General features: G+C 43.0%; 3 protein-coding genes across 3 annotated transcripts in view; all 3 read left to right on the top strand.

The window, feature by feature from the left end:
* Nucleotides 1–26,784, top strand: part of LOC141582964 (uncharacterized) — an 815,156-nt gene that overhangs the window by 502,371 nt on the left and 286,001 nt on the right. The window lies entirely within an intron of this gene.
* The window catches only part of LOC141583030 (RNA-binding motif protein, Y chromosome, family 1 member B-like), a 48,516-nt gene that overhangs the window by 2,150 nt on the left and 19,582 nt on the right, over nucleotides 1–26,784 (top strand). The window contains exon 3 of the mRNA XM_074392450.1: nucleotides 1,390–1,567. Within this exon, the coding sequence (XP_074248551.1) occupies nucleotides 1,390–1,567 (178 nt within the window). The remainder of the gene's footprint in view (nucleotides 1–1,389; nucleotides 1,568–26,784) is intronic.
* On the top strand, nucleotides 1,693–5,425 carry LOC141583031 (RNA-binding motif protein, Y chromosome, family 1 member B-like). Its single transcript, XM_074392451.1, has 5 exons — nucleotides 1,693–1,699; nucleotides 3,541–3,565; nucleotides 4,436–4,546; nucleotides 4,643–4,731; nucleotides 5,136–5,425. Exons 1-5 carry the CDS (start codon nucleotides 1,693–1,695, stop codon nucleotides 5,423–5,425), a joined length of 522 nt encoding a protein of 173 aa, XP_074248552.1.

Genomic DNA, 26,784 nt, shown 5'->3' with positions numbered 1-26,784 from the left:
TCACCGTACCATGTATCAATCAGTTGATCATTAAATTGTCTCTAGTGCATTTTTAATTTTTCGAGTTGATTTTATTTGTCTTCTTTCTAGCTCATTTCCTGGTACACAGCAGACAGTGCATTTTTATGCACCCTTATCCTCTCAAATTATAAGGTGTGGTGTACAAGCTGATAGTTGATTGGTTCATGGTTTCATGCTAGGTATGGAGACACTTTTGATATATATATATATATATATATATATATATATATATATATATATTATAAAATGTTTGGCCATTTTCCCCCAGTTGTTGTGCTGAAGAAGGGTTAATTTGTGCAGATGTCTTTTCCAAATTGCCTTGTCTCACATACTTTATTATGGAAAAATTAAAATAAATGTTACATGCAGATAAGTGTTAAGAAGGGAAATAAAGAAGGTACTTAGAGTTTTCAGGGGGAGCTTACAGTTTAAGAAATTGTGGCTGACTTTGGAACACTAGGAAGGAAGCAACCATGCGCAAAACTGGGGAAACTATCTATTCTGGGCCAAGAAATAACACAAGACATCTCAAGATAGGAAGAACTGCTTACTTGTCTGCAACAGGTCTTGGATGGGATTTAAGATCCTTTCCCAAATAACAAAAGCCATGTAATGTTTAAATAGAGTGATTAGCAGAACTGTTTTCAAACATTACTTTGGCCTACAGGAAAGGTTAAACCTAAGAAAGTTATTGTGAATTTAATTAGGACATTAAACTATTTCTGAGAAACAACATGAAGTACTACGTTAAGAGTCTTTTTTTAGGAATGCCTCTAGGCATGATAAGAAATGACTAAGACAGAAAATATGAAAGAGACCAAACAGGGATCACATTTATTGAAAGAGAACTAGAGTAGATACAGAACTGTAAATCGTATTTGGACATTTTATGTGATACACAGCAGCAGGTTCAAGAATCAATTCCTAATGAACAATGTGACTAACCACTTTGAATAAATAACCTTATGATTTCAGATGACACAGTCTTTCATATCGCTTCAAGACACTGGAACTTTTAAATATGTGATGTGAATGCAAAGATGAAGCAGATTGTATATTGTAAAGAAGAGATGGGCCACATTCTCCCATACAATATGTGATGGTTTAACTTTTTTAGGTGTTATTTTTAATACTGGAGGCCTTTTCAAGAAATGGAATAAGGGAATTGGTGTTCATTTCTTAACAGAATGCATGGTCTCAGAGATTGTTGCAGGTTTTGCAATGTTCTCAACATGGGCATTTCAGCAAAAAGAAAGTTTGTTAAGGAGAAAACATCTGGAACGTAAATACAGTTGATGTAAAAATGTCTGTAAAATAGGATTAGTTGAAATGTGGCACCGTTGCTGATGGTATGCTTAATACTTTTAGTTTTTGGATGGAAAAGCAATAAAAGTAGAACAAGCCAAGAAACCATTTTTTCAAAGTGCTGGCAGGCAGAGAACACTGCGTTTTTCAGGAAAGAGAAGACCCACAGGAAAACAGAGATCTGCGAGAGGAAAGAGTGGACAAACAAGAGGTTGGCATCTCTCACGTAGAGAACGCTTGGGTAAAGTTTTAAAATATAAAGTTGGAAGCATAGGACTGAAAGACAGAAAGCTTGAAATTATAGACATTTCTCAAATTTCTTTATATTTTTATGAATAGAAAATTAACTAACTGTGAATAAGCAACATGCTTTGTAAGTACTAAAAGTGTATAATGAGAATGATTAATGTCTGAAACTCATTTTAAAATCTTAATTGCTTTGTATTGAAATAAGAAAAATTTCAAAGTGAATTTATGAATCTTGATTACATGTTCTCCACAGATTTTCTGCTGAACATGTTTCCATTTATTATTCTTTAGAGTTTCTTACTTTGAATCTCAGAATTTCATTTAAGTTGTATTATCAAAATACCATGAAACCTTGAAATCCTTCCAATGGGATATTAGTAACTGAGTATTTGAGGACTGATTCTAACAATATTTCTCTCTCTCTCTCTCTCTCTCTCTCTCTCTCTCTCTCTCTCTCTGTCTATCTCTGTGTGTGTGTTTGTGTTTGTGTGTGTGTGTGTGTGTGTGTGTAAACATGTATACAAATGAAAACCATTTCACTTTTGATATGGATAATTTGTAAATAGGTCTGCCATAAATTATTCTTCATTCATGGAGTATAGAATTTCAGTTTCTTAAAAGATTCTGTGACTCAGAAATGTCGAAACTTTGGCTTCACAAATTCATATGTATGTTTCTTTGCTGAAGCAAGAGCTTCTGAAAATGGCATTTAAGATTGATTTACTCAGTAGGACAGAGGGGTTAATTTCTACTTAAAAAAAGTGACCATGTATTAAGAAAATACCTATTGGTTAACTTGTATTATCTATTAACCAACCATCAAAAATCTAACATTTAGTTTGGACTTTGAATCGCTAGCTATGTACTTTATGGGAGATATATTTTCTAAATTTGAAATTGCAGTGTTTGCTTCATTTTAAGAGGCAGAACTTCTTGGCTTTTTTGATTCCAATTAATCTTGAAGGTGAAGATTAATAATACTCTGTCATGTATGAAAATGCATATATTCTTACATTTGACTCCACCAAGATCTCACATTTTTGTAGATATGTAAAAATAAATTATCATTTAATACATGATTCTTTCAATTTTACATTTTGTAATAGAGTATCAGTGAAGTTAGGTATCTACTGACTTCAAAATGCACAAGTCAGCACATTTTCATTAAAAGTTTAGCCAGTAAACACATCATGTGGAAGACTGATGTCTAAGAAGCTGCACATGAAGAGTATATTAAAAGAGACTGTTTTCTATTTTGAAAGGGGCATAATGATGTAACTAGCACTTAAATAGTACTGCTTATTGCTAGGTGGAGAATTCTTGGCCATCATTAGAAAACCTGCACTGGTACATTTTAATTTTTCAACGTTTAATATAGGGCCAACTGCTTCAAGACCAAGGAGAACATTTAGGTGTAAATATAGCATGCAGCCATCGAGGATTGCAGTATTTGTGTGAGTGAGATGCATTGAACAACATGGGTGAATTGACTTTCTTGAGCTGAGAAAACACCAACGGATAACCTTTACAATCAGTGAAGACATTGACGGTTTTACGTGTTTTGCCTGTGTCATTAATAGTCATAGACAATTCATATGAGAAAGAAAATAACGACTAATAGTTATTAGCCATTAACCGTGAACTTTTACCTAAGTGTTAGTGTATGTCTTAAGTTTGTAAGAACTGGCCTTGTAGGAATCAAGAGATAATTCAGAGCCATTAAAAGTATTCAAAGTGTCATGAATTTCTGATGACTTAGGAAAAGAAGAATTGAGTCACTGAAGAAATATCTTGCAACAGTTGTCTTAGAGAACTAATAATAGTGTTTCAGGTTTCCTGCTGTTTACATAATGTTTCATCATATTAAATTTACAGGTCCCACATCAAGTGAAAGAGATTATTGTGGAGGTTCTTCATGCGGAAAGTCAGTCTTTTCCTGCAGGCATAACCATATATAACAAAAAGATAATGCTTATGCAACTAAGAATAGGTAAAGGAAAAATGAAAAACTAGTTTATTGTTGTGTTAGTGATGAAATTCACGTAAGAAAATGGACAATTTTTAGGTCAACAATTAAGTGGCATTTATTACATGCTGTTGTGCAATCTCCATCTAGTTCCAAAACCTTTTCATGGCTCCAAACTACAAGTCTCTTACCAGTTAAGCAGTCCCTTTCATTTTGTCTTTTCCCTCAGCTGCTAGTAACCAACACTCTGTTTTGTTTGTGAACTCACCTGTTCTGCATACTTCACGTTAATGGGCTTGATCAATGTCTACTCCACTTTTATATCTGTTTTCTTTCTGCCTGATATCCTGAAGTTTCTTTCACATAATTGCACTTCACTTTTTACATAAGCTCTTAACCCATTCTTTGGTTTGAGTGTTTCCTCTACACTGTTTTCATGCACACATGTTTATTTGAGTACAGTTACTGAATTCTCAGTATGTATGAGTGATAACTTTTGGTGTTTATGTTTTGTTTTGTTTTGTATTCATTCTTGAGGCCCCATCACATTTCTTCTTAGTAGCTGCATTATTTTCCAATCCAACAAGTATTGATTCAGGGTTCCAGTTTATCTCCACCCATTAGGGTCTTGATATTTCTAAGATTTTAAAATGTGTAACCATTTAAGTATGGCTGAAATATTTTATCTCACTTGGGCTTTGAAATGTATTTTCTGAATAACTAATTGTGAGTACCAGATCCACTTGTCTTTTGGGTATTTTCATATTGTATTTGGAGAAGTGCCTAGGCCTTTATATATGTCTGGCCTTTATTTCATTTAAGCTGTAAGTAAGTTATGTTTTTGACACTAGAATTTGACAACTTAAAATTTATTTCTTCAACTTATGCAATCAGAAGTAATCGAAGTTTCCCAGACAACGTGGAACATGCTTTGATGCGTACACACTATGCATACACTGATGATGATCGTTCCAGACAGGATACACATTTCACTAGAGGATATAAGTATTATAACATTTTTTTGGTTTTGTCCAATAGATTTCTTAAGTAGTTCATACTGACACTGTCAAATCTTGTTTGTTTTTTCTTTTTTTAATTTAGTGATCATGATGGCTACAGAAGGCACCGTTGTAGAGATCATTCTGAACAACGTAGTAGAAGTTCTAACAGAGAATCATATCAGACTTACAGTAAGGCTCCAAGTTTGATTTTTAAAGTACAGAATTATGTTGAGTAGACCAGATTTTTTAAAAGGGAAGATATAAAGGAAAAATGTAACATGTTTAAATACTGAGAGTTTTGGACTGTGGAAAGCTTAGGGAAGTGTACGAAACTTAGAGCCTCCGTTAATTGTCAGAAAATGTGACTGGCGTTTAATTCAGAATATAATTCCTTAAGCTTGAAAATACTACTCTTATGCCTCTTTTAAATAAAGCCTTTTGAGCAATGCAGAAATAAATATTATCCTGTCAATAAAGACAGATGAATGCAAGTATTTCCAAATAACACTTTATCTGATTCATGCTTTAGTGATGCCAGTAAAAATGTTTAACTGTATTTCAAAATAAGTTCTATGATTTTATTAACCCTGCAGGGACCTCTCATGGTGCAGTACCTGCACAAAGGCCTAGGAAGACTTACAGTGGAAGCAGTTGCCCTGATTACAACAATACACAAGATAGATATGGCAGAAGTCGGGACAAGTACTCAAGGGGCCATGGTGATTTCTCTTCCAGTGTTCGTGAGCATAGTGGCAGAAAAGAACCAATGTGTCCACCCTCTGTGGAGACAGTGGACCGTGATTCTCCTGAAGCACATCGTAGCTCAAGACCCGGGACATCTACGGGGAATGATGGGGGAAGACGAACTGAAGAAGGAGACTGAAGGTGATACTAAAAATCATGATTATTTCATGACAAAACTTGCTGTTGAATGGAAAATTAATATGTTGTTTCTGCATTAGTACCTGAGTACTACTATAAGAAATACGTTGTTTTTCAGGGGAGAGGCAGATACTCATTTTCTCCATGAATATTTTTGAGGTATTAAGATAAAAACTTATTTTTTGAAAGTAATTTTACAACTGTTAGTGCTAATCGAACTGAAAACTATTCTGATTTGATGTAATGTCCGTTTAAAATTTTCAGAATAAAATGTTACATGTAATATCAAATGCCTGATTTCATTGCTACACAGGTTTAAAAGCAAATTATATAGGAATGTAAACTCTGGTGTTGACAATTTCATTCATTTATTTGCCCCTAAGTTGATAGAAAAATAGACATCTCTTAAGTTTCCATTGGATTCTGTACACATTTCTTATCTGAGCTGTGTTTCTTTAGTTTATACCTGTATTCCCACCACTTTGGGAGGCCTAAAAAGGTGGGTGTACCTAGCAGGTCAGGAGACTGAAACCATCCTCGCTTGCAGAGTGAAAGCCAGTCTCCAATAAAAATACAGAAAATCAGCCAGGTATGGTGGCACATGGGTGTAGTCACAGCTACTCTGGGGGCTGTGTCAGGAGAAGTGCTTGAACCCAGGAGGCGGACATTGCAGTGAGCTGGGATTGCACAACTGCACTCCAGCCTGGGTGGCAGAGTGAGAATGTGTCTAAAAAAAAAAAAACACACACACACACACAAAAACAAACAAACAAACAAAAAAAAAAGTAGCCGTTTGGCCAGGGAAGGTGGTTCACTCCTGTAATCCCAACATTGGAGAGATCACAACGTCAATTTTCAGGTCTTCAGAAAGACTACTGAACTAAACTCAAACTAAAATATTTGTCCTTAAAGGTATATTAAAGCACAAAGGAAACCATTAGGTTTGCTTGTTGCTAAAGTTTAAGGCACCCAGAATGTTCTCCTTGTAGCATTCTGTGACTAAAGGGGACAAAGGTTATAAAAAAAAATTTCCACCTTAATCAAAAGTGAACCAGCTAAGTTTTCTAACTGCACACCTTAACGACATTAATTGTTCCTATTCAGTGGAAAATAAATTTCTTTCAGGAATTAACATTAATTATTTCTTGAAATATTTGGCAATGGTTTTAAGTAAGTGTTTAGCAATATGTTCTCACAAATAGGTATGATCTGGAAGGGCTGGGGTTTTGTGAAGTTATTTTTATTTTATTTATTTATGTATTTATTTATTTTGTGATGGAAACTAGCCTTGTCATCTAAGCTAGTGTGCAGTGGCTTGAACTTAATTCACTGCAGCCTCCATGTATTGGGTTCAAGCTGTTTTTCTTCCTTGGCAACTTAAGTAACTGGGATTTCAGGTGTCTCCCAGCACAGCTGGTTAACATTTTGTAATTTTTGTACAGACAGCATTTCACCCTCTTGGCCAAGGTGGTCTTCAAATCAGGATCCACCCTTTTCTGCCTCCCAAAGTGCTATTAATACAGGCATAAGCCACCATGCACAGCATATCTGATTTCCACTATGCTCAGACTATCACATTTAATTTAATATGAATAGGAATGCTTTAAAAGTCATCCTTTTGGGACAGTTAGTTGTATAATACATTAGCATAAAGATTAAGAGTGCAGATTGCTTAAACATCTAAGATATTATCGAGTAATCAAAATAAAATGGGTGGTGGAGAAATGTGATGATGCTATCAGATAAAAATGTTTGGACCTAAGTAAGTAAACCAATTAATTTACTTGATCATACTACCTAAAGAAATGGAATATATAAAGATTAAACATCTAATTAATGGATTAATATATAAAGATATAAATAACTATTAAAATATGTAAGAATGCTTACCTGAGTGTTCTATAGTTTTCCATTGAAACAAAACTTTTATAATCCATAGTGTTTAGAAGTAACAAACTAATCTACAGAAGGAGGTATTTTCATGAGAAAATATTGACAAGATTTGTTTTTTAGTGTAAAAAAGGCCAAATAATTTTAGAAAAGGTACCATTTTTGAGTTTTGGGTGGGTTATTCATGTTGCGATATTTCATGTTGATTCACAAATGAAGTAGAATTCTGAAGATTAAATAAAAAGATAAAACTCCCTAGTCCTGTGTTTTCACAGTGGCAGTTCAAGATCTAGTGTCTTTTCAGGTGTGATAAGGTCTTTAATCCCAGCATTTTGCGAGGCTGAGACAGTCATTGTGCTTCACCTGAGGCATTTGAGACAACGGCTGGGCAACATGGAGAAATAGAGTCTCTATGGAATAGTCAAAACCGGCTGCATTTAGTTGTGCATCAGTGTACTTTTTGCTTTTTGGGATGTTAAGGCAGGAGGATTGCTTAAAGACGTGAGGGCCAGTCTGCAGTGAGCTTGCAAGCTGGCTCCACTGCATTTTATTTTTGGAGACAGAGTGAGTCACAGTTTTAAGAAAAAGTGTCTATTATATTCTGACCCTAAGAGTAGTTTTCCTAAATTACCTCCATGTGGAATTCATTCATAAGAATTTAATAAAATGGGAAACAGAAAATAAGCTGTGAGATACAATCTCAGCTCACTGCAACCTCTGCCTCTCGGGTTTAATGGATCCTCCTGCCTCAGTCAGTGAAATGTGGTGAGGTGCAGCGGCTCGGGCCTGTAGTCCCAGCAGTTTGGGAGGCTGAGGCAGGTGGTTAACTTGAGGTCAGGAGTTTGAAGCCAGTGTGGCCCCCATGGTAAAACCCTGTCTCTACTAAAAATACACACATTAGAGGCAGGGTGCATTTGCTGATGCCTGTGGTCCCAGCACTTTGTGAGTCTGAGGGAGACAGATCATGAGGTCAGTAGTTGTAGATCAACCTGGCCAGCATTGTGAAACCCTGTTTTCATTAAAAATACAAACAATTAGCTGGGCCTGGTGGACTGCACCTGTAGTGCCAGCTACTCAGGAGGCCATGACAGGAGAATAGCTTGAATCTGGGAGGTGGAGAGGTTGCGGTGAGCCGAGACTGGGCCAGTGCACTCCAGCCGGGTTGACAGAGCCAGACCCTGTCTCAAACAAACAAATGAAAAAAGTGAGTTGCCTGAATTCATTCTCAGGGTCATGGTACCTGATCTTAAGCTCTCCTGAATGCTGAGAAGATGGAAATAGCATAGTAGAAGGTGCTTGTAGTCCCAGCTATTCCTGGGGGCTGAGGTGAGAGAATCCCTTGAGCCCAGGAGGTTGGGACTGCAGTGAGTCAAGATTGAACCACTGCACACTGCCCTGGATGACAAAGTGAGACCTAGCTTTGAAAAAGGAAAAAGGATATGGAAATTCCATTCAAAGAAGAAAGTAATTAAAGCCCACACTTTAACTTCGAAATTGCTCCATTTTTTTTGTTCCTTTTTTTTTAGAGGGTCTGATTATGTGTCCCAGAATGGAGTGTAAGGGTGTTATCTCTGCTCAGTGCAGCCTCAGACTCCCGATGAGTTCAAGCGATTCTCATGCCTCAGTCTCCCAAGTAGCTGACATTACAAACACCCACCACCCCAGTCACCCAGGCTGGTCTGCAATGGTGGGATATTGGGTCATGGCAACCTCCACTCCCTGGATTCAAGAGATTCTCCTGCCTCAGCCTCCTGAGTAGTTTGAATTATAGGTACCCACCACCACGCCGGGCTAATTTTTGTATTTTTAGTAGACACCAGGTTTAGCGTCATTGGCCAGGCTGGTCTAGAACTCCTGACCTCAGATGATCCACCTGCCTCAGCCTCCCAAAATGCTGGGATAGCAGGTGTGAGTCACCATGCCCAGCCCAAATGTTCCAAATTTGTAAGTGACATGAACACATGTTGCTAATATGTATAGCCCAGAGGATTCAAGAAATTAAGATTTTTCCTGCTGGCAAAGAAATTCTAATAGCCACGTATCCCTTGAATATTATTCCACTTCTAATTTTTTTTTTTTTTTTTTTTTTTTTTTTTTTTTTTGTGATGGAGTTTCGCTCTTGTTACCCAGCTGGAGTGCAATGGCACAATCTCGGCTCACCGCAACCTCTGCCTCCTGGGTTCAGGCAATTCTCCTGCCTCAACCTCTTGAGTAGCTGGGATTACAGGCACATGCCACCATGCCCAGCTAATTTTTTGCATTTTTATTAGAGACGGGTTTCACCATGTTGACCAGGATGGTCTAGATCTCTTGACCTTGTGATCCACCCACCTCGACCTCCCAAAGTGCTGGGATTACAGTCTTGAGCCACTGTGCCCAGCCTCCAGTTTTACTATTTTTTTTTTTTTTTTTTTTTTTTTTTTTTGTGACAGTGTCTGGCTCTGATCACCCACTGGAGTGCAGTGGTTTGATCTCAGATCTCTGCAACCACCATCTCATAAATATGATTATCCTGCTTCTGCCTCCCGAGTAGTTGGCATTATAAATGCCTCCCATGGCTAATTTTTGTCCTTTTGTAGTACAGATGTGTTTCAACAGGCTGACCAGGTTTATATTGAACTCTTGACCTCAAGTAATTTGCCTGCCTTGGCCTCCCAAACTGCTGGGATAATGGGTGTGAGCCACCGTGCCCGGCCTCCAGGTGGCATACCTTGCTGATAGGTTTATTACCTGAATGAGCCAATTTCATAATAAAGAAGGACAGTATCTCTTTCCAGCCACACAGAGTGTCACAGATGAAATGAAATCGATCTTCAGTATGCAAGGTAGTCAGTGCATTCTGGTTTGCAATTTTGACTAACCTGGTAAGAGGTGGGGCTGAGGAATTTCAAGCTGATTTTTTTCGTTTTACTGTATTTTTTGTTTTGTTTTGTTTTGTTTTGTTTGTTTGTTTGTTTGTTTGTTTGTTTTTTTTTTTGAGACAGAGTCTCATTCTGTCACTCAAGCCAGAGTGCCGTGGTGTGATCTCAGCTCACTGCAACCTCTCCACCTCCTGGGTTCAAACAATTCTCTTGCCACAGCACCCTGAGTAGCTGGGACTACAGGCACCCGCCACCATGCCCAGTTAATTTTTTATATATTTAGCCTAGACAGGGTTTCACCATTCTGGCCAGGCTCGTCTGGAACTCCTGACTTCGTGATCCAACCACCACGGCCTCCCAGGATGCTGACATGACAGGCATGAGCCATGGTTCCTGGCCACTGTTTTGTTTTTTAAACAAAAGCACTATTGCATGTCTTATGAGTGCTACAGAAAACACATTGTAAAATATTTTCCACCCAATTATGATTCTTTATTGTGACAAAAAAAAAAAATCATGTACCAGAAAATCAGACCTTCTTTGTAAAATGTTGAATGTATATTACGGTTAGCATACCTGCCCATTGCTGTCTGGCCAAGGAATAGTTTAAATTGATTCAAGTTCAGTCTCTCAGAATGTATAACACCTGTTGAGTGGGGTTTGCTTTTCTACTTTCCTTCAACTTCTGGATGTGCTGAAGTACAGATAATCCTGTGGGTACAATTTACACTTACTGCTGCCTTCCAACTGAAGCTATCAGAGCACATGATGACTTCTTAATATGGCACATTTGAAGGAAAACTCTGAAATGTGGCTAGGTGCAGTGGCTCAGGCCTGTTATCCCAGCAGGTTGGGAGGCTGAGGCAAGTGGATAACTTGAGGTCAGGAGGTTGAGACCAGTCTGGCCCACGTGGTGGAACCATTTCTCAACTAAAATCACAAACATTAGAGGCCTGGTGTCTTGCCTCATGCTTCTAATCCCAGTAGTTTGGGAGGCTGAGGTGGGTGAATCACCTGACGTCAGGAGTTCAAGACCATACTTAACAACATTGTGAAATGCCATCTCAAGTAAAAACACACCAATTAGCCAGCTGTAGTGCTGGGTGCCTATAATCCCAGCTACTCTACAGGTTGGGGTAGGAGAATCACTCGAATCCAGGAGGGAGACACTGCAGTGAGCTGAGATTGTGCCATTGTACTCCAGCCTGGGTGAAAGAGTAAGACTCTCTCTCTCTCTCTCTCTCTCTCTCTCTGTGTGTGTGTGTGTGTGTGTGTGTGTGTGTGTACACACGTATATACTATATATACACAAATATATAAACACACACACACATATATATATATATATATACAGACACACATATATATAAACTATTGTGCCAAGTTCACTGTTGCCAAATAAATGCTACCCTTTTCCACAAAAGCTTATTGTCTTTAACAATAAAATTTTTTAACATTGCAGTAGAGCACACATCATATGAAGTCTATCATTTTAGCCATTTTTAATAGTCCAATTCATTGGTAATAAGTACCTTGAAATAATTATGCAAACCTCATCATCATCCAGCTCTGGAATGTTTCCATCTTCCCAAACAGAAACTGTCCACATTAAAAACCCAATTTCTGGGCTGGGCAAGAAGGCTGACACCTGTAACCCCAGCACGTTGGGAGGCCAAGGTTGGCAGATCAGGGGATCAACAGATCAAGACCATTCTGGACACCGGGTGAAATCCCATCTCTACTAAAATACAAAAATCAGATGAGCATGGTGGCACACAGCTGTAATTCCAAGCCACTTGGGAAGTTGAGGCAGAGGATTTCCTGAATCCAGGAGACAGAGGCAGCAGTGAGTCAAGATGGAGCCACTGTACTCCAATCTGACTGACAGAGGAAGACTGCACGTCAAACAAAGAGAAAGAAAGAAAACAAGAGAAACACCAGTTCCCCATTCCACCTTCCTACTCTCTGCCACTCAGTTCTAGTTTCTGTCTCTGAAATATGTGCCTGTTCTAGACATTTTAGATAAATGAAGTCATACTCTATGTGGCCTTTCATGCCTGGCTTCTCTCACCCAGCCTGATGTCTTCAAGGTTCTTCCACACTGCCACCTGTGTTTGAGCCTCATCCCTTTTCCTGATTGTATAGTCTTCCACTGAGTGCACAGAGCACATTCTATCTACCCGCTCATCCATGTATTGGACACCTGTGTTTTTTCCATTTCTGGGCTGTTGTGAATCATGCTGCTATGTATGTGAGTATAGTATGTATGTTTGTAGTTTCAGTAGAGATGGGGTTTTGCCATGTTGTCCAGGCTGCTCTGCAACTCCTGACCTCAAGTGATCTGCCCACCTCAGCCTCCCAAAGTGCTGGGATTACATGCATGAGCCACTGTGCCCAGCCTCTGGTATACTTTATCCGAAGTATAAAAACAGATGAATACACTCACTAATCATTAGGAAAACTTTAATGAGTCTGGGCACGGTGGCTCACACCTGTAATCACAGCACTCTGAGAGGCCAGGGCCGGCAAATCACAATGTCAGGAGTTCCCAGCCAGCTTGACAAAGATGGTGAAACCCCATCCCTACTACAAATTCAGAAACTATCTGGGCATGGGAGTCACAAACCTGTATTCCCAGCTACTCAGGAGGCTGAGGCAGTATAATGGTTCTGGGAGGCGCGGGTTGCCAGCAGCCAAGATCGTGCCACTGTACTCCAGCCTGGTGACAGAATGAGACTTGGTCTCAAAAAAATAAAACTAAAAAAAGCAAATGAAAGGCACATTGGTTACCATCATATTTTGCCACTGTAAACAGCATAGCAATAGTTGTAGGCGTGCAGCTGTGCTTTTGACAAAACTTTTGAGAAGACAGTGAAAATGATGCTATGTGGTGGCAGATGATAACCGAAAAGGTTGAAGAACAATCCCGGCTTGGGATTCATCTCTGTGTCTTTGCGTCTTATAAGCCAGCATACAACCTGTCCAGGGAGAAGTCTAGTAGCAGGACCACGGAGGAGAGTCCCACAAAGAGCATCGCATATGGACGGATTGTAGAAAACTTCCTTTTTAAAGTTCATTTCTTCTTAAAGAACAAGTGTGCTCATAACTTTGTGAAGCCCTATCCTATATACGTGTTAGACATGGTGTGCTTACAAGCACATACTAGGCTCTATGTCCTTGTACTTTAACCAAGATATCTGTGCTGGACTTGCTCACAGGCGTGTCCCAGCTCTACATTGCTTTCAGCTATTCAGAAAAGTTTTAACTTGTTAACCAATTGTGTTCTAGTTTAGGGGGTGAGGTCTGGCACCAGCCAAGGGTGATCAGACACCGCAGCAAGGACGACCCCACATGCATTAGGGATAATTGTGTGCGTTTTCCTTTGTTCATTGTACTCTCATGGCACGCTGGCTAGTGAGGGTCCTCTCCCCGCAGCTCAGGAAGCAAAAATTGCATTGCTGAAAGGTCCTTTGTCTCAGTTCTGATTTCTCTTTCCAACACCGAGCATCTATTTCCAACACAGATATTCTCCTTCTCACAAACAGATGTCCCAAAGAGTGGTTGGGAGCCGCTGGGGAAACTGAGTCACTGTGCCCTGCCTCCTGGGGTCCTCCCAGGAAGTCAGTCAGGACAGAGCTGTGTGATGATGCCAGAGCTAATCCCACCTAACAGCTCCCTGGGAGGGAGCTTCCGACACCCTCGGCTTTCAAAGCCTCTGGCTCAGGTCAGAAATGCTGCCTTTTCCCAAAGATCAGAAAGCTATGTGTTTATTGGAGCCTGTCTAAACACATATCCATCTCTCCCTTTCCTGAAGTGAGGATTACCTGGATCGAAATGGGAACTGAGTCAGATGTCAGCTGCGAGGAGCCATCACCACGAACCCCATTTCTGCATGTCTCCATCTAAGGGGGTGCCAACCTGTGCCCGGCTGCCACTTATTAATATGGGTTTCCACGTGCTTGGGTGGAGAGTCCGTCCTCAAGCCTCTCAGGCTGTCCCCCAGTTTCCTTGGTAACTAACTCCAAATGCGCCAAACCTGGGCACTGCTTCTTCTTCCCTGCTGTGGGAGGTTTGGGCACCGACTGGCCACGTGGCCACCTCCTCACCTCACCTGTCAACTCCGGGGTCGCGGCAGAGGGGTTTGATCACGAGAGGCACCTGTCCCACGAAGACCCTTCATGCCATGATCACAGGGCTCTGCTAAACCCTGGGGATGACATACCCCCAGATCTGCCAGAGAGTATCTCATTCTTATCTCCAAAATCTACAGCGTGGAAGAAACTATGGATCTAGGTGTTGATTCCTTCTTGGTTTATTTGGTTCGCTGTTTTATATTATTATTATTATTCAGAAGAAACTATGGATGTATTTCTTCTTTCATTCTTATTTTATTTATTTAGTTTTATCCATTTTTTTGAGAAGAAACAAAGGATCTGTGTATGGATTCTTTCTTGCCTTATTTAATTAATTGATGTTACTTATATTGAGAAGAAATGATGGATCTATGTGTGGATTCATTCTTACTTTAAATAATTACTTTTATTTACTTTTTGAGAAGAATCTATTGATCTATGGATTCATTACTCTTATTTTATTTAATATTTATTTTTTTGAGGAGAAACTATGGAATTTGGTGCTGATTAATTCTTGTTTTATCTAAGTAATCAGTTTTAGGTTTTTGAGAAAAAATGATGGATCTATGTACGGACCCATTCTTAGTTTAACTAACTGTATTTTCCTTTTGAAAAGAAACTACAAATCTATGTATTGATTCATTCTTTTTTATTTAATTAATTAATTTTATTTTTTAGAAGAAGTTATAGATCTAAGTGCTGATTCATTCTTGTTTTATTAAATTAATTTTATTTATTTTTTGAAAAGAAACCATAGATCTAGGTAGAGATTCATTCTCACTTCATTTAATTTATTTATTTTATTTACTTTTTTGAGAAGATACGATTCATCTAGGTGTTCATTCCTTTTTGTTTTATTTAATTACGTAATTGTATTAATTTTGTCAGAAGAAATTGTGGATCTAGGGATTCATTCATTTCTTCTTACTTTAATTAATTAATTTACTTTATTTTTTAGAAGAAACAACAGATGAAGGTGGTGATTCATTGCTGTTTTATTTCATTAACTTTATTCATTTTTTGAGAAGAAACTTTAGATCTACCTATTGATTCATTCCTATTTAATTAATGAATTTGCTGTGGCATTCTCACTCTGTGTCACTCAAGGTTAGAGAATATTCCCAGCACATGACATATATATATATATATATATATATTTTTTTTTTTTTTTTTTTTTTTTTTTTTTTTTTTTTTTGGGGAGATGTGGTATAGCTCTTGTTAGCCGAGACTGGAGTGCAGTGGTGAGCTCTCCGTTCACAACAAGCTTGGCTTCCTGGGCTCAAGTGATTCTCCTGCCTCAGCCTCCCAAGTAGCTGAGATTACAGGTGCCTACCACCACATGGAGCTAATTTTTGTATTTTTATTAGAGAGGAGAATCACTATGTTGGCCAGGTTGTTCTGGGTCTCCTGATCTTGTGATCTGCCCCCCTGAACCTCCCTAAGTGCTGGGATTACAGGTGTGAGCCACCACTCCCAGCCATATTGTTTATTATTATTATTATTATTATTATTATTATTCTGAGATGGAGTTTTGCTCTTGGTGCACAAGCTGTTGTGCAGCAGCATGAACTCCGCTCACTGCAACCTCCACCCCCAGATTCAAGTGATTCTCCTGCCTCAGCCTCCAGAGTAGGTGGGTGACAGCTGTCGGCCACCATATCTGGCTAAGTTTTGCATTGTTAGTAGAGATAGGGTTTCACCATGTGGGCCATGCTGGTCTTCAACTCCTGGCCTCAAGTTAGATTTACTTATTTCTGGGAGAGCAGACTTCGTAAGTGTTGAGTAGGACAGGTAACTCAATGTCTAGGCTCAAAACCTTAATTTTGGGTTGGGCTTGGTGGCTCACACCTTTAATCCAGGAATTTTGGTAGGCTGAGGCGGTGTATCACCTGAGGTCAGGAGTTCGAGACCAGCCAGACCAACATGGTGGCACCCGGCATCTACTAGAAATACTAAAATTATCCAGTCCCAATGGTGGGTGCCTGTAGTCCCAGGTACTCATCAGCCTCAGGCAGGACAATCACTTGAACATGAGAGGAGGAGCTTGCAGTGAGCTGAGCTGTAGCCACTGCACTCCAGGTGGGCAGGACACTGAGACTGTGTCTCAAAAACAAAACAAAACAAAACATAATCTTATTCTGAGCAATGGCTCTTCTCTGGCTGTACCTCAGACTTTGGAAAGGGAAGATATGTATTTTTGGAAATGTTTTAAATTTTTTAATGTTTAAAGTTTTTGGAGATGCAGTGTCACTCTGTCACCAGGCTGGAGTGCAGTGGTGCCACGTTAGCTCACCACAACCTCTGCTCCCAGGTTCAGATGATTCTCCTCCCTCAGCCTCCAGAGTAGCTGTGATTACAAGTGTGAGACACAATGGCTGGCCTTAGGGGATGCATTTTCTATGAATTTTGTGAGAGCAAGGCTGTTACAGATACAACATCCTTCAGCAAATGTAAAGAAAAGACAGGAATTCTATCAAATTACAGGAAATCCACCAAGCTTTGCACACAGCAAATCTCTAGGTTACACAGATTAAAGCTTTCCACCTATTTTTTGTTTGTTTTTTGAGAAAGAGATTTTGCTCTTGTTACCCAGGCTGGAGTGCAGTCGCACCATCTTGGTTCACTGCAGCCTCCCCCTACCAGGATCAAATGATTCTCCTTCTTCAGCCTCCCGAATAGTTGGAATTACAGGAATGTGCCACCCTGTCTGGATAATTTTATATTTTTAGAAGCTGTGGTTTTCTCCATGTTGACTATGGTGGTTTCAAACTCCTGAACACAGGTAATCCTCTCTCCTTGGCCTACCAAACTGCTGGAATGACAGACCTGAGCCACTGTGCCCGATGGTTAGGATGATTATCATTATTGAGAAAAGTCTGACTTGTTGCTTAGGCTGGGGTGCAGTGGCTTGATCTCAGCTCACTGCAACCTCTGCCTCCTGAGTTCAAGGGATTCTCCTCCCTCAGTTTCCCGAGTAGCTGAGATTATAGGCACATAGCACAATGCATGGCTAATTTTGTATTTTTAATAGAGATAGGGTTTCACCATGTTGGTCAGGCTGATCTCGGACTGCTGGCCTCAGGTTATCCTCCATCCTCGGCCTCCCAAAGTGCTGGATTACAGACCTGAGCCACGGTGCCTGCCCTCCCAGCTAGTTTTTTCTCTACGTCCTTTAAGTTTTCTGCTTGCAAACTCTGAAGTCTGTGAGTCCCTTTCCTCTGTACAGAAAATGTCCCTCTTACCAGCCATTCCCAAAAAGCTGTCTCCATTTACTGGAAACCTCCAGTCTGGTATCCGTCATCCACATATGTTTTTGTCACCAAAGACCCACTTTTCTCCTCAGAAGGACCGTTGTCTTTCTCAAAGGGCCTTTCACTCTGCAATCAGAAGGGATTTCTAAAAAATTAGTTTCCATGTCTGCCTTTGGACAATGTTTTTGATGAGCATGGCAGACTTGCGGCTGGCAGGCTGAAGTTACCACGGATCTGTGAGCATTTTCACAGGGTCATTAGGCTCAGTAACACCCCTGCAAAGACTACCTGAGAGGGTACACAGGTCGCTGTTATTTCTAATCAGGACCCAGTGTGAAGCTTTCCTGTGTCTACAAGCAGGAGGCCTTTTCCCATATGATTGTCTTGGTTTAGAAGTGCCTGTTCCTATCCTTCACCCACTTTTGGATGGGGTTCAAACTGACACAAGAACAGAAAAATAAACACCGCATGTTCTCACTCATAAGTGGGTGTTGAACCATAAGAACACATGGACACAGGGAGGGGAACATCACACACTGTGGCCTCTCGGGCAGGTGGTGGGGGCGAAGAAAGAGATGCAAGGGGATGTGGAATTGTAGAGCGATGGCAGGGGTTGTGTACTGGGGGGAATAGCAGGGGGTGGAGCTTATGGTGGGAATAGCAGGTGTTTGGAGGGTAGGGTAGGAATAGCAGTTGGTGGGGACCTAGGGGAGAAACAGCAGGGAGTGGGGGCTAGGGGAGGAATAGCAGGAACTAAGGGCTATGGGAGGGATAGCAGGGTGTGGGGACTAAAGGAGGGACAGCAGGGGTTGGGGGTTAGGGTAAGGATAGCTTGGGGATGGGGGACTAGGGGATGGACAGCAGGGGGTTGGCTCTAGGGGAGGAATAGCAGGGGGTGGGGGCTAGGGGAGGGATAGCATTAGCAGAAACTCCTAAAGTAGATGATGGGGTGATGAATGCAACACACCACCAAGACACATATACACCTATGTAATAATCCTGCACGTTCTGCACGTGTACTATACAACTTTAATAATTATTATTTTAAAAGCAGGTGGTTCTTTCGCTGAGGATTAGGCACCCACTTCAGACTTGGGGCCTCTGTGGAACCTGTTTTCTTTTCTATTTTATTTTATTATTTTTTTTCTTTTTAGATGGAGTCTGGCTATGTTGCCCAGCGTGGAATGCAGTGGCACCAACTTGACTGACTGCACAATCCACCTTCTGGGTTCAAGCGATTCTCCTGCCTCAGCCTCATGAGTAGCTGAGACTACAGGCACCTGCTACCACAGCGGACTAATTTATTTATTTTTTTTAGTAGAGATTGGGTTTTACCCTGTTGGCCAGGCTGGTCTCGAATTCCTAACCTTATTATCCAACCTTCTCGGTCTCCCAAAGTGCTGGGATTACAGGGATCAGCCACCGAACGCAGCCCTGGGAAAATGTTTTCAAGAAGAGAAACAGTTAAAATGGTTCATGTGCCATTAAGTGTATTTTGCCAAAATCAGAAAGAGTGCTACAGGAAATGGCAGAATCCTTCAGAAAGTGACCCTGAGGTAAACACTTTATAAAAACAAGAGGAAGGGAGGCTCTCAACCTATAGAATTAAAATACTTTGCTGGGCATGGTGGCTCACGCCTGTAATCCCAGCACTGTGTGAGCCCGAGGCCAGAGGCTCACATTGGGTCAGGAGTTTGAGACAAGCTTGGCCAACACGGTAAAATCCATCTCTACTAACAAATACACAAATTAGCCAGGCGTGGTGGTGGCTGCCTGGAATTCCAGCTACTCAAGAAGCTAAGGCAGGAGAATCACTCGAGCCTGGGAGGCAGAGATTGCAGTGAGCTGAGATTGGGCCACTGCACTCCAGCCGGGGCAACAAGAGGAAAACTCTGTCTAGAAAAAGCAGGAAGGAAAACCAAAGTGGGAAGTTTTGTTCTGTGTAACCTGTAGCTGAGCTGTGTGCTGGGCTTGGCTGTCTTCTTGGAATTAGGTAGAATTCCTCTCTTTTATTCCGATACCTTTGGTAAAGGATGTTGTGTCTGTACTACCTTTGCTCTCATGCAGCTGTATAGAAAATGCATCTTTAGGGCCAGGCATGGTGGTTCACCAAATCGGTGAACCCACTTGTGAACCCACCAGATCGGGAGGCTGAGACCAGAGGATTCTTTGAACCCAGGAGGCGAAGGTTGCAGTCAGCCCAGATCATGACATTGCACTCCAGCCTGGGCAACAAGAGCAAAACTCTGTCTCCAAAAGTAATAACCATTACATTTGCTAAAAAAAATAAAAATAAAAATAAAATAAAATAAAAAAAAAAATTAAAAATGCATCCTCTTTTGAACTTTTTTTCCCTTGCATTTTCATGAGTGAATTCTAAAATGGGAACTGGTTTTGTAGTTTTGTTCCCACAGCATGAGGCATACCAAAAAAGAAGCCAGCATTTCCAGCCACTCCAGCTTGGGAACAAAAGACGTTTTCTGTGGGTTTTTACCAAATTTATTTTACTTAAAATGGGCCAATGATGGCCCTGTGCATGTAGTTTTACAGGCACAGGAGTAGGTGGCAGAGAGCTGCGATTACGCCACTGTACTCCAGTCTGGGTGACAGAGTGAAATTCCATCTCAAAATTTCTGCAGGTCCGGAGTGTCAGACCAGGTAAGATTTTCTTCATTCTCCCCCATCTGCAGACACAGAAATGACTCATCATACATAAAACAGAGCAGATCAAAATTTTGGAAAACTCCCTCCAGAAGAAATTATCACTGGTCTGCAGAAACCTGATGTCCATCAAAGCAGAAAGAGCTGGAAGAAACAGACTACTTCTGCAGAGAACTGAGGCACAGCAGATGGCCAGGTGGGTTCGTTCTGAAAAAGGAAGAGGCATGGATTTAGCACAGATGGTTCTAATTCCATCATCCTCAGTCTGACAGAGACGGAACGCCATCCTCTGCCCCTCAGGCACCTTCGTCCAAAGTTTAAAAACAGTCCGGGTGAATGTAAGCACATACGGGAACCTGAAACACAAGGCATGGTTTGTAATGGAGATATAGCCCACCTTGATGGAAGCACTGGCAGACGACAAAGAAATGAATGCAAACACTGCAGATTCTGATAGAAGTGAAATTAGGAAATGTAGTTCTCATTGACTCCTGAAATCACAGTCAGATATTGTGTTACTACAGTATAATTTCTCCCCCACCACCAATATTGCTCATGATGGAAATATTAGCAACTTTGGAAAACTTGAAAAAAAATTATTTTTCTTTTCATTGTGAATCTCATTCTTTCTCCCAGGCTGGATTGCTACGGTATGATCTTGGCTCACTGCAATGTCTACTTGATGGGTTCAGGTGACACTCCTGCCTTACCCTCCGAAGTAGCTGAGATTACAGGGAAACACCACCACACCGGGAAAACTTAAGTATTGTTTTTTAGTAGAGACTGGGTTTTACCACAATGTTCAGGATGGTCTCGAACTCCTGACCTCTGGTGATGTGTCAAACTCTTGACCCAATGTGATCCTCTGGCCTCGGGCTCACACAGTGCTGGGATTACAGGCGTGAGCCACCATGCCCAGCAAAGCATTTTAATTCTATAGGTTGAGAGCCTCCCTTCCTCTTGTTTTTATAAAGTGTTCACCTCAGGGTCACTTTCTGAAGGATTCTGCCATTTCCTGTAGCACTCTTTCTGATTTTGGCAATGTGTGTGTCCACATCGATCTCTGAAAGTGCAGGGATTGCAGGCTTGAGTCACTCTGCCCAGTCATGACCAGATAATTTTTGTATTGTTAGTAGAGACAGGGTTTCACCATGTTGGCCAGACTGCACTCAAACCCTTGACCTCAGGTGCTCCACCTGCCTCAGCCTCCCAAAGTGCTGAGATTACTGGGCTGAACCTCCACACCAGCTATGGAAAAGCTGAAGAAACAAATTAATGACACATTTCCACCTAGCTGTCAAAATCACAGATCACTTTTGTGTCTCCATTACTCTTTGTCCTACTCTCTAGTTAATGACGATAAAAACAATTATACATCTTTTCTTTGTACTATGTACACTTTTTGAAAACCTCATTTTGGCCAGTGTGGTGCGTACACCTTCAATCCCAGCACTTTGGGAGCCTGAGATGGGTGGATTACTTGAGATCTGTGGTTCAAGGCCAGACTGACCAACACGAAGAAACCCAATCTCTACTAAAAATACAAAAATTGGCCAGGCAGGCAGGTCCCTGCCTGTGATCCCAGCTACTCGGGAGGCTGAGAGAGGAGAATCTCTTGAAACCTGGGAGGTGGACGCTGAGGTGAGCCAGCATCACAGCAGTGCTCTCCAATTGGGCAACAAGGCTGAAACCTCATCTAAAAAAGTATGTGTTTTAAGCTCTGGGGAACACAGACAAGTGTGCCGCTTGGTTACATAGGTAAACAATCACGGTGGTTTGCTGCAGCAGCCAACCCATCACCTAAGTATTAAGGTCATCATGGTTTAGCTATTGCTCCTGATGCTCTTCCTCCCACCATTTACCCTGAGAGGTGCTGGTGTGTGATGTTCCCCTCCCTGTCTCCATGTGTTCTCATCTCAGTAGTGAGAACAGGCAGTGTCTGGATTTCTGTTCCTGTGTTAATTTGTCGAGAATGAGGGTTTCCAGCTCCATCAATATCCCCACAAAGGACAGGATGTCATGTGTGAACATAGTTCTCCAGGCTTTCTGAGAAAAACACAGCATACTGCTACATGCACATACATAACAGCATGATTCACAACAGCCCAAAGATGGAGATAACCCAGGTGTCAAATTCATGGATGAACAGGTAAACAGAATGTGCTCTGTGAATTCAGTGGAATACTATACAGCCAGGAAAAGGGATGGGGCTCAAACACAGGCGGCAATGTGGATGAATCTTGAAGACATCAGGCTCAGTGAGAGAAGCCAGGCATGAAAGGCCACATAGCATATGACTTGATCTAGAACAGGCACAGATTTCAGAGACAGAAATTAGAACTCTGAGTGGCAGAGACTAGGAAGGTGGAATGGGGAACTGGTGTTTCTCTTCTTTTCTTTCTTTCTCTTTGTTTGAGGCATAGTCTTCCTCTGTCACCCAGATTGGAGTACGGTGGCTTCATCTGGACTCACTGCAGTCTCCCTCTCCAGGTTCAGGCAATTCTCTGCCTCAGCCTCCCAAGCAGCCTGGAATTACAGCTGCGTGCCACCATGCTCAGCTGATTTTTTCCATTTTAGTAGAGACAGGTTTCACCGTTTCGGCCAGAATTGTCTTGATCTCTTGACTTCCTGATCTGCCGGGCGTGGCCTCCCAAAGTTACAGGTATGAGCTGGGGTTACAGGTATGAGCCTTCTTGACTAGTCTGGAAATTGGTGCTTAATGTGGACAGTTTCTGTTTGGGAAGATGGAGACATTCTGGAGGCCGATGGTGATGATGGTTGCATAATTATTTGAATGTACTTATTACCAGTGAATTGCACTCTTTAAAATAGCTGAAATCATAGACATCATATTATGTGTGCTCTACTGCAATGATTATAAATTATATTGCTGTTGACAGGAAAAGAAGCTTTCTTTTGTGGAAGAGGATAACATTTAGCAGGCAACAATGAATGCTGTGCAACAATAAATATAAAATACACATATTTCACATGGATTCTCACTCTGTCGCACAGGCTGGAGCACAAGGGCAGGATCTCAGCTCACTGCGACCTCTGCTTCCCTAGTTAACACAATTATCCTGCTTCAGCCTGCGACGTAGCTGGGATTACAGGTACCCACCACTAAGGCCAGTTAAGTTTTGTATTTTTAGTACAGACAAGGTTTCACCGTGTTGGTCAACCAGGTCTCAAACTGCTGACCTCAGGTGTGCTCTGAGACCTGGAGTGCTCACCTGACATTTTATCTGTTCTGTCTCTGAGGGCCTAATTCCCTTGTGTGGTACTGCACTGGATTGAGCCACAGGCCCTGGCTTATGATCTGGGCGACTGGGAAAATGGTTTGGGACAGGTCAGGCCATGGCTCAAAGCCAATTCTCCAGAGGCCTGGGAATAATCAGCTAGGTCCTCTCCCAGGATCCCCACAATGGCCCCACCTCAGCAATCCTGCCTTAACCTGGGCAGTCATGGTGCACCAACCAGCTGAAGAAGTTCAGGTAGGCAGTATTCTGCCTACAGCTCGGGGCTTCACCTTCATGATCCCAAGACCACGGAACTGCAGTGAAATGAGAAACGCTGTATCCTGGAGAAAGAGGAGTCAGGAAGGCCCAAGCCAGGCATATCCTTCCACATACCACCTCCCATATCATGCCGGGAGGCACTCCTTACTGAAAATGTAACAGGATAATCCTTAATGATCACTTCAGTGTGGAAGTAAAGGTCGGAAGAAGAAAAAAAACCTTCATCCTGTGGCCCATTATTGGAGATGTCTGAGTTCCTCAGCCTGCTTGGCTGAGGAGAAAGAGGACAGACTCGAAGTGACCAATCATCTAGTTGGACTGAGGTGGCCTGGTAGCTGGGGTGTGTTTCCCCTTGCCAGCTCTCTCCTGAGATAGGCTGGGGGCTCAGGAGGGCACCCCACCCTGACCCAGACACATGAGCCCTTATGAATACCCAATCCCCATTGCCTGACCTGTAAATCCATCACGTAGCTAAGCAGGACTTCATACTTCCTTTCTTATGCCGGTTGACACCTGGCTGTGCTGCACAATCTGCCTCGGGTTAAGGAGCTTCCATATGATTGGCTGGGCGTGCCACAAAACACCCTGCAAGTTTGCAAGAGCACCAAGAGTGTAGGACAGGGCTATGCCCAGACCTCGGACCTGGAACACTTTTGTGGTGGTCCTCTCTCACTGTCGGGAGTTGGGGCACTGACGTGGCTGTGGTGGTCTTGGGGGCAGGTGGAACATGACCGAGAAAGCCTCTACAACCAGCAGCCAGGCACAGAAATAGTGAGCAGCCGGTTGGGGGCAGGGTGGCGTGGTGTGAGGCAGCTGCTTCCTAAGGGTTGCTGAGCTGCACAGGTGGTGCTGCTGTCCAGGCATGCAGTGTCCTCTTCTCCTGGCCTCTCTGAGGAGAGCAACGGAGCTCACACATGTTCAGGGCCTACACCCCCTTAGGTGCAGCCCCGCCAGAGGGAATAATATGTGTCAGGGGTGCCAGTGCCTGCCTTGCAGAGGACAGCAGTCCTTTGCTACATGAACAGCCTTGACTACCTTGGGCTTCTGGGGTGAGCAGGCTGGAAACAGGCGTGGGCACAGGGGTGGCTTAATGGTTGCCATGGGCGTGCAGATTCCCTTTCCTACAGGGGCTTTCCCAGAGAAATGTGCCCTTGAACTTTCTGCTGTGGGTGAAGGCTTCATGGTGAGGCTATTCCCCCCTGTTAGTGATGAGCTTGGCTCCCCGTTACTACTCTGTGATCTCACACAGACATAAAAAAGCTGCCCTCTGACCTATTGGACGCTGGCATTGGCTCCCCTCCCTTTCCCCATCCCTGCCTTCTGCCTTAACTCTAGCACCTCTGGCCTAGGTCCACCAAAGCCTGCACTGGGAAGTCTGAGCTCACCCTCTGGTGCCAGCCATCCCAAATGGGCAGTTGCAAGGATACTGCTCTGGTCCACAATCCCCCGGCTCTGTGCACTAGCCACCCTCTCCTACCTCCAGGCTGAACACAATGCCCTCCTCCGGCCTCCCGCAGACACCTGCTCCTGCTGCTCTACACACACCAGGGAACCCCTACATGGTGCGGACCAGTCCTTGAAAAACCCGTGGGCCTCGCCCTGCTGAGCATCCGTTGCTAAAGGTACGTGGACCCAGGGCTCCTGGGATGGGCCACCGGGCTGCCATCCCACACATGCACCTTGGGGCCCTGGGCCCCAGCAGGATCAGCTATGCCCAGCAGCCTGGAAGACACAGGGCAGGCCCTGGACCTGCGAAGCCCTGACGGCAGCGGTGCATGCCGCTGTTGCCTGCTGGTGGGAACCACTGGGTCGGCAATGCAGTGTCTTGGGTGCGCACAGCACAGCGTGTACACAGTCCATCCACGGGTGACCCTGGCGGCTGGCCTCCGGTGTGCCTAGGACCCAGCACCAGAGGAATGCTCCTGGGAGTCCAGCATCCTTAGGGAGGAAGCACGGCACTCGGGGTCTGTATTCGCCTAGACCTGCCAAGAGTGCAGACAAAGTCTACACCAGGAAGGTTCCAGGCAGCTTTCCTCCCACGCGCCTGCCCCACCCCACTTCCCCCAAGCCTCCTCCGCTGCCGCCCTTGCCCCAGCAGCCAGCGCTGGTCCCTCTCCCTCTCCTCTGGATCTGCAACATTCAGGACCATCTGCCTGGCCTGCCTAAGGAAGTGAGACGTTTCATGTGTTCGCTGTGGGTCAACGGCCTGTCACAGTCATGATGGCTGTTAGGCTGTCAGAATTCCACGCCCACAATTCCAAAGGACTGGCTGCCCGCCGGGCCTGTGCGTTAACCCAGAGCCACTGGGCGGAAACTCGGCCAGCTCGTCACCCGTGGCTCGCCCGAGGAGGGTGGAGCTGCAAGACACCCGGATGCGGCCACGCCCCCCCCACCCGGAAGACCGCCACCCACCGTCGCACTGATTGGCTGCCGACAGAGGCTGTTTTCCATAGGGCTGCCGGGGGATCTTTCTTTCCCGCCCTGTCCACTTCTGAGCCTCTCAGTCGGCGCCCGGGGCTAGACGCTTTCAAATCCAGATGCAAGCAGCCCGGTGACCCAGAGGCTGTTTGTGCTGCTGAGAAGCACCTGTAATTTCTGTTACTCTGCTCAGGTTGGTCTCGCCAGGCGTTCGGAGGTTGTCAATGAAAGGGGCTGGGGTTTTCAGTGTGCGGGCGTTGAATTATGGGAGGAGACCGTAGAGCGGGGTCGTTCTTAGCGCCCGTGAGAAACTCGGGTTTGTTAAACTCACGGATGTTTCTTGAGGATTCTTCCTTTTACTGTTGGACGTGTCCGATGTGGGGGCAGCTTGTGGGAGAGGGACCTCGGGCGCCATTGTTTTCCTGTGCACGTTTTATTGAAACGGTTTTTCTCTGTCAGTGTGGTCATAACTCAAATACGCAGGCAGTGTACTTACGCAGTGTGACCAGGGAAACAAAAAAAGGTTGTACTTTTAGTTAGCACGTTTCAAATATCTGATTTTCTTCATAGGACTGCAGCATGCTAAGGTTGGCATAAATTGTGTGACTTTCGGGTTTGTAGAAGTCTG

This window comes from Saimiri boliviensis, chromosome Y (assembly GCF_048565385.1).
Source record: "Saimiri boliviensis isolate mSaiBol1 chromosome Y, mSaiBol1.pri, whole genome shotgun sequence".
NCBI classification, from domain to species: domain Eukaryota; kingdom Metazoa; phylum Chordata; class Mammalia; order Primates; family Cebidae; genus Saimiri; species Saimiri boliviensis.
The sequence above is the reverse complement of the archived record's forward strand: the minus strand, read 5'-3'. Positions and strand labels throughout refer to the sequence as shown.

What these genes read in the sequence shown, in the direction of transcription:
- LOC141583031 (XM_074392451.1), top strand. An exon ending in CATTTCACTAGAGGATATAA is followed by an intron (nt 4,547 to 4,642) that starts GTATTATAACAT and finishes TTTTTAATTTAG; the next exon opens with TGATCATGATGGCTACAGAA. An exon ending in AGAATCATATCAGACTTACA is followed by an intron (nt 4,732 to 5,135) that starts GTAAGGCTCCAA and finishes TTAACCCTGCAG; the next exon opens with GGACCTCTCATGGTGCAGTA.